This window comes from Sardina pilchardus, chromosome 3 (genome assembly GCF_963854185.1).
Source record: "Sardina pilchardus chromosome 3, fSarPil1.1, whole genome shotgun sequence".
In the NCBI taxonomy this organism is placed as follows: Eukaryota; Metazoa; Chordata; class Actinopteri; order Clupeiformes; family Clupeidae; genus Sardina; species Sardina pilchardus.
The window spans coordinates 36,783,261-36,799,453 of NC_084996.1; the positions used below are offsets into that span (position 1 = coordinate 36,783,261).

Genomic DNA, 16,193 nt, shown 5'->3' on the forward strand with positions numbered 1-16,193 from the left:
CCTAAACAATCTGATAATAGCAATATAGGCCTACATATTTATGAATATATAATATTTCAGAGACAATATTGACTGATCTTAATTCATACCAAACATGTATGCCGTTCCAGTCATGTCCAGCAGATGGCAGCAGATCGCTTGACGCAAGTTATGGCGTCAGACCACGGTGGCTCTATGATTGGTCAAATCGGCTTGGGTAAAGGTTGATGACATTTGGCGCCATTTGTTACAAGGAGGAACTTCTGTACAACAACGCGGGTTTTTTAAAGAAAAAAAGCTAGCTAGCAAAGCCAGCTAAACATAGGTCCTGTCTAACCAGCAAATGAATTGTGCTAAATTGTTGTTTCACTGCCGTTGTACAACCATGTTGGTTGTCCAGAATAGATAGATAACAGAGAGGGAGATGGACGTAGTAGAGTTTGGTTTGTTGTTTTTAGCTGGCAAAGTGTCAGTCGGCTTGCTAACTAACGTTAATGTTAACATTAGCCAACTGTTTACCAGTTAGCCAGCAATATGGTTAAGTGGCTCTAGTGGGATGTCCTTGTGCTTCGGTTGCTAATTTTTTAGGTTAGTTGTTTAAAATATATAGTATGTGTATACACATGTTGTCGTGGAGTCATTCGACATTACTGGACTTAGTGGAATCACTGGTTGCATGATACGACACACATATTAGGTGAGTTACTTTTTCTCTGTCAACTTTGTGAGCAGTCGCTGTCCAAGTGCTAAGGTTACTTGTCTGACCTACAGTTAGTTAACCCGCTTGGAATGTAAGTTAAGTAATAGTAATGTACTTTCAACATGCCCCTCGCTGTGCTTAAAACAGTCATTACAACCAAATTGATGTTCTAATGGCGTTGATATATGTTCGCCTAAATGTTAATGCTATTCCGTCAATGGCAAGCTTAGTGGCAGTTTGGTGACTAGCGTTAACATAACACATTAACTTTTACGGTTTCTGAGGAATTAAGTGTGCGCTGTCTTTCTAGGTTTGGGGTCGGGGGACGCCACAATAATGGCAGGAGTCATCGCCATGGCATCTGTCATTGAAGACTTCGAAACCCAGGTAACTTGCTGTAATTATTGAATGGCATACTGTAGGCCTAATTACGTTTTACTACAGTGTTTTTGTTTGTTGATATGCCCTGTGTTCCCTAATCGTTCTTGAAATTGATTTGCTAGTTCTTTACCAGACTGCGTCTGAGGCTGTGGATTATGTGTGTTTTTACTTCTGAGTGTAAACAAACTGATTTCATGTTAACTCTCTGCCTTAGCCATGCAAGAAGCGCAAAAAAGACAGCGATGCCCCAGGGGTCAAGACAATCACCAATTACTTCACACCAGTGGCCAAAACGGTGGAGAAGCCTTTCTCACCACCTCGCTCCAGCAATATCATGGACTACTTCAAGAAGACCCCTTCAGCCACTAATGCCATCAGCCCACTTCCACAGTCCAAAGAGAACGAGCTCCAGCCCGTGGAAGCTGTCGCTGGTGCTGATCTTGGAGCTAAACGAGGCAAGCCTCCGTCCAAAAAGCCAGGTAGGAAGGCAGGAAAAAATGCCAAAAAGGCTCTGGCGATGAGCCCTCCGAAGGCTGACGACGATTGCGTTTTCGTGGCGAGCACAGCTCAGTCAGAGGACCCGCCAGTGGATTCCACTGTGCCTGTGGATGCCACTGTGCCTGTGGATGCCGTGGAGGACAGCACCGCCTCGTTAACTCAAAACAATGGGGAGACTGTGGGAGACGTGGAGGAGGTGCCTGCAACCAACTGTGCAGATGATGCAACTGCTACCTCAAATAAGGATGCAACGCTAAAGGACACTTCTGATAGTGGCACACCGTCTGTGAAGACAGACCCAAAACTGGATGGCGCTAGTCTTCCTGTTTGCTCCACCCCAGAGGAGAAGGGAAGGAGAGGCAAGCCTGCAAAGAAGAAAGGCCGAGGAGGAAAGGCCGACTCGGTGCAGTGTGATGTTCCAGAGACACAGGAGTGCTCTGAGCAGCAGCCACAGGCACCATCTCTGTCAAGCGACACCGGTCCGGAGGCGGAGGCCAATGAGGAGTCCCAGCTGAACCTCAGCACTGTGACAGTCTCCTTTGAGGACTTCTTAAAGAACCACAGCCCAAAAGGGGCAAAGCAGCAGCAGGAGGCAGACAAGGTGGAGCAAGTAGAAGAGACCGAGGAATGTGGGACGATACAGACTCTTACACCACTGGACCAGGCCGCTGACAGACTGAGCGTCAGCAAACCCTCCGACGAGGGTGACCAGCCTCCCACCCAGGTGTCTCCACGCACTCTGACCATCCAGGCTGAGGTCCACGCCATCTCCCCCGATCAGGACCTCTCCCGGGCCTCCGATCGAAAGGTGTGCTCCATCTTCACCACCTGCCGCAGGAGTAAAGACAAGTCCACGCCCTCCCCCCAGTCGCAGGCCAACCAGGAGCCTCAGCCGGCGCCCCTGAGGAGGTCCAACGTGGTGCTGCAGGAGGAGGACCTGGAGCTAGCCGTGCTGGAGGCTGGATCCTCCTCTGCTGCTGCTGCTGCGCCCAAGTGCAGCCAGGCCGAGCGGAAGCAGTTCATGAACGCCTTCAAGCAGCCAGCCCAGGACACAGCCAAGGGCAAAGCAGGCAAGGCAGCCGGCAAGCAGCAGGAACAGCCAGCTGAGGGAGCTGCTCCGGCAGACGGGGAAGGAGAGAAGGAAGAGATGGATGGGGAGGGTGGGAAGGTGAAGGCGAAAGGGACAGAGCTGGTGATGGTGGAGGCTGACCCCAAGCCAGTGGAGCTGAAAGGTGCTGCTCAGAAACCAGCCAAGAAAAAGCGTGGGAGGCCTAAGAGAGTGCAGGGAACCAGCCCCGAGGAGCCCACTCCTCCAGCCGCTCTCCCTGCAGATGCCGAGACTCCTGCTGCCACTGAGGCCGGGGAAGCCCTGCCCACCAGCGCAGACCAGCCCAACAGCACGCCCACGGTCACTGAGACCAGAAGGAAGTCCGCCCGAGAGCTCACACGTAAGCAGAGCACACCGGCCCCTCTCACACCCTCCTCAGAGTCCCAACAGGCGGAGAGCACCAGTAGACCTCAGGAGCTCCCCTGTCCGGGCAGCACGCCCAAAACACACCGCCCAAAACGAAGCAAGTATCAGTCCCACATGCTGGTTCCTCCAGATGAAAAAGGAAGCCCAATCAGGTGACTGCTTTTTTTCTCACAATGTCATTTTCTCATTTTGCTCAACCTTTCATGAACAGTCTGTTTACTATTGTTCTGTTATCATTCAACATGTTTTTCATGTTGTTTTTGTCCTTTTTTCAGAATGAAATTCACCCGTGTGTTCATAAGCCCTGGAGAGACGAGCGAATTTGAGATCTTGAGCCCACTGGTAAAAGAGGTGAGCACTTTGTTTCCGGATTTGTGTCAGAGATGCAAAGCATTTCTAAGTTCTCTTGCATAAACCAATGCTCTTTAACACACTATCCGCCATGCTGCTATAGGACTCCAAGAAGAGGAAGAAAGCCCAGAAGCTGGTGCAGAAGGCCAAAGCCTTTCAACAGAGCAGGCAAGAGGCCGCCGAAGAGAAAGCACCTCTGCGACGGTCCTCACGCTGCCAGGAGACGGCCAAAAGGAACTACTGTGACTCTGAGGTAATGTACTACTCACACAGTGAATGCACTCTGTTCTGATCAATCACTGTTTGTAGTGGGTGGTTTGATTGACCAGGAGTTCATGACTGTTTTTAAGTTAAGTGATATGCAGTACCTCTGTGTTCCCTTTATTCCAGGTCTCCGTAGTGTGTGCGTGCGTGAGCATGTGTCTGCATGTGTGCGTGAGCACAAGTCTGCATGAGTGTGTGTCTGTGTGTTTTTAATAGATTGTGTATGTGTGTGCTGTGTTTCAGGACTCTGTAGTATGTTTGGAGAATAATGAGGACAGCTCCACTGTGAAAACAGAAGATACTAAAGCCAAAAAACACAGCCAGGGTCGCAGCCTAAACGACGTTTTGGGAAAAACTACACCTGGCACTAAAGTGACCAAGACACCTGCAGGTAATAGCCCACCTTTTCACTTCATACTCTGCTGTGTCACTAGGCGTGAGTGTACATTAGAGGGGACGAATGAGTGTATGAGGAAGAATCTGTAGTGCTATGAATAGTATTTGTTCCTTTCTAAATAGACTCTTAACTCCATGTTGCATTCTGTCTAGTGGCAGGAGCTAAAGTGGCCCCTCTGTTCACTGGGAAGAAACCTCAGAGGCCATCAGCTGTGATCTCCATATTTGATGACAGCAGGTAAGGGACTGTGAGCGGTCTTGGAATGATCTTTTCCTGCATCAACTTGTCTGTAGTATGAGAAGCCCCAAATATGAAAAAAATATCAAAATCTTAATCAGTGTCAGTGTGTGGAATGGTTTATCTGTAAAGTAGTAATGGGGCAAAGCTTGCCTGTTCAAGATTGATTACAGATTTTATTTTGACGACTCTCGTGTGAGATAAGCTATGCTTGTGTGTGTGTGCGCTCTAGTCGTGATGCTTCGGACACCTCTCTGGATGATGAGCAGTTCCGGGCGCGTCGGGAGTTCCTGAAGAGCGGCCTGCCTGAGTCCTTCAAGAAGCAGATCGCCAAAACGGCGGCCAGCCGCGAGGCCTACACCCTCTCCTGCTCCTCCTTCCAGATGGTGGTGCATGTGCTGCAGAGAGCACCCGGTAAGACCTCCATCAGGCGCTCTCTCTCTCTCGCTCTCTCTCTCTCTCTCTGTTCTGTTTTGCTATCACATTCTATTCATTCAGTTTTCCTCAGCCATTTTATAGCATGCCTATTCAACTCACGGAAAACTGACCCAAATCCAAAGACTCTACTGTGTTAGACATTTTCTATTGTCCTGCGCCTCTCAGAACACTGAATGTTTCCACCTCCAGACTGTTCCCTGTGGAGTCTGCCCTGGCCCGTGTGTCCCCGTTTGGGCAGGCTGAAGGAGGAGCCTGGTGCTCTGGTGCTCAGGTCCCCGCTGTCCGTAGTGGGTCCACTCAGCCTCGGCATTGGTCCTGCCCAGAGGAGTTGCAGAGAACAGGTGAGCCGGTGTATTTAAGGCCAAAAAGGAGTCTGGAAATGAATGTGGAGCTGTTTGTATTATATAACAATGTTCTGAAATCCATCTATCAAAAAGAGGACAGCGTTGTCGATGTCCCTCATAAATGCTACATGTCTTTGGAGATATTGTAATGGAAATTTAAAAGGTATAATTGTGAAGCCATGAATTTTTGGGAGTGTTGTCTATTTATGTGTTGGACATCAACATTAACATTGGTGGTGGTAGTAGTAGGGAGTAGGAGGATGCTGTAAACTTCACCGCCTGTCTGTCCGTTTGTCCCAGCGTGTGTCTGGCTGGAGGGAGGACTTCCCTGAGGCCGTGCAGCGCTGGCTGGTGGAGGAGATCAGCAGGTCCAACCCCTCCTTCCCCACGCAGCGCATCTTCTCCCAGCTGCTGAAGAGACGGGCCGAGCAGCTCCTCAAGCCCACGGCCAACGGTGAGCTCACAGCAGACACACTCATGAGCCAAACTACCTTTAGGGGTCATGGAATTTATAAGCGTTTGGACCAAGTCATAGAATGTCATATCAATTTTGTTTGTAACATTTTGTTTAAGTTTACCAAGGCATTTGTCAAAATTCATACTCCATGCCATATTTGTCATTATTGGACTACATGATTTTTTGCAACCATTACAATCCCCAGTTGATTGTGTTTTCAAAGCAAAGGTAAATGTTTTTTTCCATTCATAATATGGAAAGTCAGCTTTTTAGGCGAAATCAGTAAATTTGGCATGTGACTTACAGAGTTGGAACCCTGTCTGTCCACTGTATCTAGAGTGGGAACCCTGTAAACTGTCTAGGCCAAATCGAGTTCTTCCCTTCTGGTTGCAATTCAGACTTCCTTCCAAAAGAGGGCAGCAAAAATTCATTTTTTTGTGATCGTCTGGGCAACCAATTTTGCTCCCCAGTGTTGCCCTCCAGTGCTTGAAATTCTTCATGTGACTTGGGGCACTATACTGTAGAGTGATCTACTATGTATAGAGTTCTTATAGAGTATTAGTTATTATTTATTTAAAATGCAGAGTATGTGTTTACTTACTTATTTATTTGTCTGTCTGTCTGTAGACAAAGATGGTGTCCCTCAGGACACAGCCATGTCCAGCAGCTCCCAGCCCGTAGGAGGCAAGAGGAAGCGAGAGGACAACGAGGGGGACGCCGCAGAGAAGGTGTCCAAGAAGCAGCGCTCCAGCCGCAAGGAGCCCGAGACCATCGTCGTCCCAGACGACACCCCAGAGCCCCCCAGGAGGGGCCGAGGGACCCGGGGCCGGCCACGCAGGCAGCAGCAGCAGCAGCAGGAGGAGCAGGCAGAGGAGCCCAAAGCAGAGGCGCTGTCCACACCCACCATCTCCCAGAAGGATGACGTGATTGTGCTGGACAGTCCGACGCCCTCAGAGCACACCTCCACAGGGGGTGAGTGAGACAGCCGCGGAGGGCCTGATTGTGCCTGGAGAGAGATCTCAGGACAGCAGTTGGTTGAAGTGATTGGGTTTAGTTGACCCTCTTGTCCCCATAAGGACTACCAACAGACGTAGTATCTTGCACGTGTTTCATCACTGTCTGTGGTTTAACAGTCAAGTTCACTGGGTTGTTGTGGACATGGCTCGTATTGTTCATGACCATTCACCTTCAGTTAGATGCTGGTTATTAGGAGCCTCACAGGCTTGCATCAGAAGGCAGACTGTAGTCGGGACACAGCGGCTCTGAGCTGAGAGTGGTGCCTGGTGGCTGACGCCAGCTGTCTGTGTTTGTGTTCTAGATGTGGTCAGAGAGGACGTGATGTGGACAGAAAAATATCAGCCTCAGCACTCCAGTGACGTCATCGGCAACATGCAGTCTGTCAGGAGGCTGCACAGGTACAGAATGTGCACACGTGCATCAACTGGAGTTTCCACAGGGTTTTACAAAAGTCTAGAAAGGTCAAAGATATTAAAAATATGACTTGTAGGCCTTAAAATCTTCGGTCAGTGGTCATTTAGTTTATCTAGCAGCATAGATTGACATTGTAGTTCTTTCAGCAGTACTGATGCAGTTTAGCACAATGGAGTAACATTTTCCTTTTATGTGGAACTGATAACTGTTAAATATTTTGTATCTTTCATAGAAGTTCAGGGAACAAATGTATTTACTTTGTGGATCATTTTATGTCTCTCCTTCATTTGTTTTCCAGCCTGCCATTATGACAATATCATCCATAATAGTCTCCTTGAAGTCTTAAATTTAACTTTGAAACCTGCGGAAACTTTGTCATTGGCTGTGTGTGTGTGTGTGTGTGTGGATTGTAATGGTGTTCCTGCTGTGTCCCATGTTAGCTGGCTAAGAGAGTGGAAGCTGAGGGCGGACCGTGAAGAGAGGAAGAAGCAGCAGCAGGAGAAGAAGCAGGGGGACGACCTTAACGGTGAGCAGCCCAGCATCAGTGCGTCTGTAGATGTCTGTCAGCTGTGTGAACACATGGTCGAGTGTGCGGCTTAGTGTGAATCTGTGAAAGACATGTGTTGCATATCTGAGAAGTGTGGGGTTTAAAGGTCTGCATCAGTAAAAATAACCTGTTGGATGTGCGAGGCGTGCGCCACTGTAACTGTTCTTTTGCTGTACACTAATAACCATGTATGTGTGTATATATATATATATATATATATATGTGTGTGTGAATGTGTGAATTTCACATTTATCGTTGTGTATGTGTGTGTGTAGACTCATGGCTCAGTGAGTGTGGTGAGGAGGAGGACCTGCTGTGCAACACGCTGCTGATCACCGGCCCTACCGGAGTGGGCAAAACGGCGGCGGTTTACGCCTGTGCCCAGGAGCTGGGCTTCAAGGTCGGCACCATCCCCGGTCGAAAGATCTAGTCGAGTATTTGTTTGGAAACATGCATCGATTGTTGGTCTGGGTTCAAAGTTGGACCACAGGTTCTTTCACAGGGCTTTGTGTACCAGACTGTAATTACCCAGAGGCCCTCTGGAGATGATGTTTCAGCATGTGCCCTCTGTGTCCCACCTGCAGGTATTTGAGGTGAACTGCTCCTCTCAGCGCAGCGGGCGACAGATCCTGTCCCAACTGAAGGAGGCCACGCAGTCGCACCAGGTGGACATCCAGGGCGTGAACGCCCACAAGCCCACCTTCTTCAACAGCTGCAGCAGCAGTGGCGGCGGTAGCGGCTCCAGACCCGGCTCCTCTCCCCGTGAGTATAGACCCTTAAAAGTGAAACAATGCTTGAACGATCTATTTTGTTCCCAAACTATTTCCTATGCTTTAAGCTGAGATATGGAATGCTAAAACGGAAACCTTGTCAGAACTATGACCCTGATAATGGAACTCTCTTGAAACGGTCCCACTGAGAGATTCTACTCTCTCCACTCCATTTCATTTAAAGGTGCAGTCTCATCCAGTACACACAATTAAGTTCAGTTCTCCTCTGGTATTTATGCCTAGTCCTGGCTTCATAAATGGGGAATAAACACAGTGGATTGGACTGAGCAAAACACTTCCAGTCAATCAACAACAAGGGCTCATTCCTCAAATGCTCTCTGGACCTCTGTGGGGAAGGGTGTCTGTGTTTGGCTGTTCAATTCAAACATCAGCCATATTTTATTGTGTCTACGACGTGCACCTTTAATCAGAATGCATCAAGACTGTGTCTGAATGCTCTCAGACATTTTTGGACTATATTGAACAGTGTTTCTGCCAGCTTTGATAAGTTGTTTTTATTGGGTTTATTGACATGATCAGAAGAACACCCAAATCGTTACTGTTTACAACATGAAGAGATTAGTGACAATCTGTTTGTTTACTCTTGGAACTCCCAGGCAAGGTGAACTCTCCCCGGCGGGTCGTCTCCTCCCCGCACAAGCCCCCCCAGTCTCCCCGCCTGAAGAAGAAGGGCTCACTGGCCCCCACCTCTCTGGCCAACTTCTTCAAAATGGGTGGCAAGCCGCCTCCCAAAGAGCCTGCCGAAACCAACGGCAAAAAGCCACAGCCAGGTAGTGATTCAGAGGTCTTTCATCCTGATGAAAACCTGTACCTACAACTCATGTTTGCCATGTGCCATCTATCGCATGTGTAGTTAAGTGGATAAGCAGCATGGTATAGCAATGCTGCAGTCTTAGCTTTTAAAGCGTGTGTGCGCTGAGTCTTCAATGAATTTGCTGCTTTTTTTCTGATTGTGTCCCTTACAGCCTGTAAGAGTCCTCGCAAGAGAGGCAAGGCCAAGGAGACGTCCTGTTCAAGTGAGGATCAGTCCGCTACACCACCTCCACCAGCACCAGCACCAGCACCACCAGCGGCAGCTACACCAGCACCAGGAGCAGCAGCACCAGCCGCCGGTGGCAAGGCCCCAGGAGACGAGCAGGGCAAGAGAACGGCCACGTCACTCATCCTGTTTGAGGAGGTGGACGTCATCTTTGACGACGACGCGGGCTTCCTGGCTGCCATCAAGACCTTCATGGCAACCACCAAGAGGCCCGTCATCCTCACCACCAGCGGTCCGTGTGCCTTATTATGGGATAGAATCATCTACACAGCTGCAGTTTGTCCTTCATTTTATTTTGTATGAATAATCATTCATTGCCTCTTGTTCACGTTTTGATCTAGATCCTAATTTTAGGACCTCATTTGATGGCTACTTTGACGAGATCCACTTTGAGACTCCCTCTGTGGTAAGGCTTTTTTAGAGTTCGATGTGTGATCTCACTTCCCTCACCAATGCTGAAAGATCTGCACGAGTGTGTGATGCCTTTCTATGTCTCTAATACGTGTGTGTGTGTGTGTTTGTAGGAGCATGTGAGCACCTACCTGCGTCTGCTGTGCCTGGCGGAGAACGTGCGCGTGTCTGCGGAGGACGTGGTGTCCCTGCTGCGCTGCACCGGCGGGGACGTGCGCCAGAGCCTGCTGCAGCTGCAGTGCTGGATCCGCAGCGGAGCTGGACCTGGAGCCCCTCACACAGGTACACACACACACACACACACACACACACACACACACACACACACACACACACACACACACACACACACTCAGTGGCGGTTTTAGGTACGGGCGAACCGGGCGGTCGCCCGGGGCGGCATCTTGTATGGGGCGGCACGAGCGCTTAACCCTATGAGCCCGACTGACGCAAAGTGCGTCAAAAAACACTCATGGGGGCGCTCGTGGAGGATCTCGCCTGGGGAGTAATTCAGTCTAGAACCGCCACTGCACACACACACACACACACACACACACACAGAGCTCTCCAACCTAGTCACGCGCCTCCACTTACAGTGCACACACGGCTGCAGTTCCTGGACTGGTGGGAATGTGGAGGTTGAATGTGGTGCCACTAGAGGGCTCTCATGGTTCCAGACTGTCTTTCTACTTTGCACCATCAGTTTTAATTTACAGTGCCCTCCAAAATTATTGGCACCTCTGCTAAAGGCAACTAAAAACCGGTATTAAAAAAAAATCTGTTGGTGATTTCTCACAATGAAAACAATGAAGAAAAAGTCAAACATTGAAGGGAAGCAAAGCTACTCTGAGAAGAATTTCATAAAGAGATCAATGAAGTTGGAGAATACAAAACAAGGGATTTAAGACCATTTGTCTTTACAAGTCCCCCTAAATCTTCCAGATTCCGAGGCCCACAAGTGCATTTTCCTCTTGGGCTTACCCCACTGTTTAGATCACGGGACTGGCAATGGCAGGCACTTGATTTTGTGTTCAGCAAACATTATTTGTTTTGATCAGGATGTTTGTCTTGGTTCATTCACCTTATCAATGATTCAATCATGACTCACTTTCAGTGTCTACAAAGTCATTGTAGTATTTAGTACTGTTTTCGTTTGTAATTACCGTAAATTACAGAAAAAGTACTTGACACTCTTTAGTACTTAAAACACTTTTTCTAGCAGTTTTTCGGGGGACTTGGTGACCCAAAGATGGTGCCATTTTCTGTAACTTTCCAACAGTGGTTCTTATGGAATTTTGCCTCTTTTACTATCCTCCTTACTGTACATTGGGCAAGATAATGATGGGTCTTTGTCCCAACATTTTTGTCACATGTCCAGGTGATTAGAACCTTTTTAATTATTGTTTTAACTGTAAATATGGCCATTTTCAACCGAGTACATAGTTTGTATAGCCATTCCCCAACAAACTTTGCTTGATTTTTTTTTTCTTCCTCAGAATAGCTTTGCCTTCCTTCAAAGGTTGAATTTTTTCATTGTTTTTATTGTAAGATTGCAACAAAAGATCAAAAGTTTATATATATGTAATACGTTTATTACATGTAATATGTAATATGTTTTTAGTCAACTTTAGCAGAAGGGTATTGTAGGTGCGACTGGTATCAGAATGAGGCGAGTGTGGTTTCACACATGCCCACACATTATTGTTGTATGAGAAGAGTCTGGAAGACTGTTGAAGGTATTTTTGCAGTGACACATTTTGTTTTGCAAACATTGCTGCTTTACATGGCGGCAATTCACGTTGTGTCCAGACTACTGTGACCAAGTTTTATTTATTTATTTATTTCACTAATTCTTTGTGAATATATTCAATGGCGTAAAAAAACAAATTTCACTGAACTTGTGGCTAGGTCAAAAATAATCATCACCATTGTTTGTCCAGGGGAAATTAACTGAGCATTAAGCTCTTTTACAGCAGTGTCCTGAGTTATCAAACAAAGTCTAACAAAAACAAGAAGCTGCACGGAGCGGCGTGACTTGCCAGCGTACCCGTAACCCAGCACAAATATTTTAAATAATTATTATAAATGATCATTATAATAATAATAATAATAATAATATACATAAAAAATTACATAAAATCAGACCATTCACAAAAACAATTTGCAAAACACAACATAAATCAAGGCCATTACGCATTGGTGACTCCTGGAACTGGACATTTGCAGTAGAGGCATTGTGCTCTTGAACAGTCCCATCACAAATTTAGCAGTAACGTTAACATGGGTTCAGGTGCTATTGAATATCCGACCAGGCTGGAGCTCCGGAAGCATGGGTCAGCTGTTGTTCTCCAGGAAGCCCTTTAAAGCCAGCCTGCAGATCAGCAGTTAGGCGACTTCAGAGGCCACAGATCCTCCATCACTAGTCTGACCGGTGTAGATGATATCAGACTAGTGATGGAGGATCTGAGGCAGTCAAACGCTTGTCTTTGAGGCAGCTCACTAGCATGACCGCTCAGCAACAGGTTGGTAGTGGTATCGGTGTGTGTGTGTGTATATATAGATCCCACAGAGGCAAGATACCACCAGTGTAATTTAACCTGGTAACTGACCAGTAACCATCATTTCAAAGTAATCATGTCCTCATATCAGCACAGGTGAAAGTGTGAACAAGTACAGTATGAGTCATTTCAGTGATCACCTTATGGTGCATTTGAAATGAGAATTAAAAAAAAAGAAATACTGATTAAGCAGTGTATGAAACGTAGAAATGCAAAGTGTCAAAAAAACCTTTAAGCCAACACTGCACACACATGCACACCCGTATGGACACACTCATACGTGCTCAATGTCAAACATTCAGTTGATCTTAACGGATATGTGGTCACAGTTCTGTGGTGTGTGACCGAATGGTCACATGAGTGTAGCCCTTCCTCTCTCTTTTTCTTTCTTTATAGGTGCATGTGAGAAGAGCTAAAGATAACCTGTACATTTTAACTGGTATATGCTGGATTTGTCTTTCCAGATAGGTTTAGTTTAAACCTATTGGTCCTGTCAATACACATGTTCTCATGTGCTCTGTGTGTGTGTGTGTGTTTCCTCAGCCACCCAGTCGCTGCAGATCAGTGGGAATGAGGCAGCTCTTGAGCAGGATGGGAAGCCAGACGTTCCTCCCTGTGAGGCTGGCTGCACCGCCAGTCTCCTCGGCCTTCTCAGTGTCCAGCTTCCACACAACCTGCTCCAGTTCATCAAGGTGAGCTACTGTGAACGGGGAAGGGTCCTGCCAAAACGGTGACCTGTGTTTGTTTTGTGACGCGCGAGCAGCTCAGTGTTATGTTTGTCTTGTGACCGTGATTGCAATTTTTGACTTGATTCACATTGTCAGTGTTTGTGTTTTGATCTACTCCAAGGCTAATCTGAGATCTTGTGTGTCTGTGTCTGTGTCTGTGTCTGTGTGTGTGTGTGTGTGTGTGTGTGTGTGTAGTGTGAGTCAGCGAACCCACTATGCTGGGAGCTTCTGGCAGAAACGGAGAGGAGAGGTTTTGACCTGCTCTACTCCAACATGGAGGTCCTTCTCCCTCTGCCCACCTGTCCTCTCAGGCAGTCTCTCCCCAGGGCCCCCATAGAGCTAGTGTCAGGCCAGACTGCCCCTACTCCTGTCCCCACCACCACCCTCCCACCCCAGCCTGCCAACCCCAACACTAAGCTCCCTCTGCTGACTGAGACGGAAGAGGCCAGCCCACTCAAAGTCTCCTCCAGGATGAGGATGAAGAAGCAGCACCGTCCAGGCACCAAGGACCCCTTCCAGTCCGACTCGGACTCAGACGATGGCTTCCTGTCGCTCTGCAGACCCACGTCTGTCCCCGGCTCCGCTCCAGAGCCGCCGAAGGAGGAGGAAGCGCCGCTCGCACGGCCCGCGACGGAGAGGAGGAAGAGGGTCGAGCTGACGGAAGCTGAGAGGAAGAGGAGCGGCCCGGTCTCCGTCGCCCTGGGCGCCATGGCTGAATTCCTGGAGCACATGTCCGCCCTCGACTGCTACCTGACGTGTTCGGCTATGCAGGAGGCTGAAGGTGCGTACGTGCCGCCGCCAGTGCGTGTGGCGTCCGGCTGGGCCCAGGCAGAGATCCGCAGCGGCCTGACGGACGAGCCCCGGCTGGAGGCCGGTGGCAGGAGCGGAGGCTGCCGCTGGGCGGCCGGAGGGGAGCAGGCGCGGGAGATCCGGGCGGCGCTGGAGAGCCTGAGCTTCAGGAGGTGCAGTGGCGGCGTGGAGCAGGCGTGGGGGGCAGCGCAGGCCCTGGAGGAGGAGGAGGGGGTCAGGCAGGCGGCGCTGGACGAGCTCACGCTCCCATCGGCTCCGCACAGACAGGCCTTCAGCATCACGCCCGACAACACGCTGTGCCAGCCAGGGTGAGTCACTCGCAGCTAAGCAGTCTTAGAACCGCAGGGGACTAACCCTGCTACTCGACCAGATCATGAAACCTCTTCAGTGCAGACAGAGATCGAGAAGAAGTCATTTACAAACAAGATTTTTCATAAGCAGTTATTGATTTACAAGCAAACACATTTTAGTCAGTCATGCGCAACAACAGCTGTTCTAAGATTAATGTAAACCACCGCCTCTTAGGGCTTATTGCTTGACTATAGAACCTGAAAATTATTTGAGATATGCATTTGGGCTAACATCACTGGTATTACGAGTAGTGAGATTACATCTAACATCATGTCATCTAGGCCACACTCTTGATACACACTGCATAATCTATATTAACTGGTAAGTGTTTACGTATAATGATGTGTGTGTGTGTGTGTGTGTGTGTGTTTTCAGATTGCCCCAGCGTAGGTGTGATCTGATGAGAAGTGTGTGTAGCTCCAAAGTGGGCACCAGCAGCTGGGCGGCCGTAGCGCTCGACATCATGCCCACCCTGCGGACCATCTGCAGATCTGAGCAGCTCAAGGAGCAGGGCAAGGTGAAACGCAGGTAAACAAACATTTTTCACACACACCAGATCCAAGTGTGTGTGTGTGTGTGTGTGTGTGTGACTGAGAGTAAAATGTGCAGTTCTCCTTGTCTGATGCAGCGTGTGGTGTTGGCGTGGAGATTTTAAAATACAATTACCAAATTTAGATTGACCCCATTGTAACCATTGGCTGGTCTCCTGATTTGACCGATCAGACCGACGTGTGTTATCGGGTTGCATGTCAGTGCATCCCAGGCAGAGCTTAAGATCATATACATTTCTGTGGGACATATTTTAATGACGGTTACAGTAAATGAAGACAAAGAAAAGTGTTCCAGTGACCGATGTCACAAGGGGAGCGCCTATTGAAATAAGGATTCATCTGAGTGGAATTAGGTTGCACCGCTGCATGAAGACGCTTTAAATTTCAGGTTCCCTATTGTATAGGTGTGTTGGATGTTTAGAGGCATGTACAGGATGTGGTATTTTGCATCTAACCTCATCTGAAAACATCAGTCATCACTTAAAATAGCCATGGCTTGCTCGCTAGCCAGCTAGCGCTAGTGGGCCATAGTGCAACTGCATCAGCGGTTCAGCAGTGCTGCTCCCTAGAATGGGGGGAAGAACAGTGTTATTTGTGTTGCACATGCCTGCAGTGCGGGTGGAACACAAGACATCAGTCATTCTCTCACTTAGTGACGAATTTATATTTCTCTCTCTCTCTCTCTCTCTCTCTCTCTCTCTCTCTCTCTCTCTCTCTCCTTCAGGTTTCTGCACTACCTGGAAGGCACCAATCTTGGTCTTCCCAAGCAAACCCTTCAGCTTCTGGCATCGGACTTTCCATAAGCCGTGTGTGTGTGTGTGTGTGTGTGTGTGTGTGTGTGTGTGTGTGCGCGCGAGTGATTGTGTGTGGTGACAGTAAAATGAGTGTTGTACAGTATTGTAACATACCCATAATAGTGGCCTTGATTGTTTATTAATGTAGTGTACATTTTGTAACAGTATGTTTTTATACTGGCAAACCTTAACCATCCTCAATACAGTGCCATAATTTTATCAAGTAATAAATTGCTGGATTTGACAAACATTGATAGAAAGAGTACATGTTAACTTTTAAAAATGTTTTCACTTGTGTTTGTAACCCAAGCCTCACTACGCTTAAATGATGTGTACTGAAGGATGTAAACCTCTACTTCTCCCCATGGTTCAAGTGGGGCTATAAAATGTCACTTTTTATTTCAAATCACATTTCTTATAGGTTGTGTTTGTATTTATATGGTGGTGTGGCTCTGGTTACTTTTGTGAAATCTGAAAAAATAAAACATGTTTATTTTTTTCCCAGATATTATCATAGTCGTTACTGTTTGAGTTGGCCAGTGGCTGAACGCATTGGCTCTAATCAATTGATGTGATCTCATTCATTAATATTTGTAAATAATGCTATAGCCTAGTTCAATTTTACAGTGTACAGTCTACAGTGTGTCAAAACAGCAATATTT

General features: G+C 47.9%; 1 protein-coding gene across 2 annotated transcripts; it reads left to right on the top strand.

The window, feature by feature from the left end:
- Positions 1–267: 267 nt before the first annotated feature.
- On the top strand, positions 268–16,035 carry atad5a (ATPase family AAA domain containing 5a). Of its 2 annotated transcripts, none has more exons than XM_062533117.1 (23): positions 268–676; positions 990–1,066; positions 1,275–3,184; positions 3,308–3,383; positions 3,487–3,636; positions 3,891–4,038; positions 4,197–4,281; positions 4,514–4,695; positions 4,909–5,060; positions 5,364–5,517; positions 6,148–6,492; positions 6,839–6,935; positions 7,392–7,477; positions 7,774–7,898; positions 8,083–8,260; positions 8,886–9,059; positions 9,255–9,560; positions 9,670–9,734; positions 9,853–10,021; positions 12,841–12,989; positions 13,221–14,143; positions 14,562–14,714; positions 15,462–16,035. In XM_062533117.1, exons 2-23 carry the CDS (start codon positions 1,016–1,018, stop codon positions 15,538–15,540), a joined length of 5,757 nt encoding a protein of 1,918 aa, XP_062389101.1. In that variant the 5' UTR covers positions 268–676; positions 990–1,015; the 3' UTR covers positions 15,541–16,035. The 2 variants fall into 2 exon arrangements, with proteins under 2 accessions (XP_062389101.1, XP_062389102.1); XM_062533118.1 differs by having other exon boundaries at positions 4,203–4,281.
- Positions 16,036–16,193: the final 158 nt, after the last annotated feature.

Coding starts and splice junctions, on each gene's coding strand:
- atad5a (XM_062533117.1), top strand. CDS start 1,016: ATGGCAGGAGTCATCGCCATGGCATCTGTCATTGAAGACTTCGAAACC. Junction 4,696..4,908: donor TGTGCTGCAGAGAGCACCCG/GTAAGACCTCCA, acceptor TTCCACCTCCAG/ACTGTTCCCTGTGGAGTCTG. Junction 9,060..9,254: donor CGGCAAAAAGCCACAGCCAG/GTAGTGATTCAG, acceptor TGTCCCTTACAG/CCTGTAAGAGTCCTCGCAAG.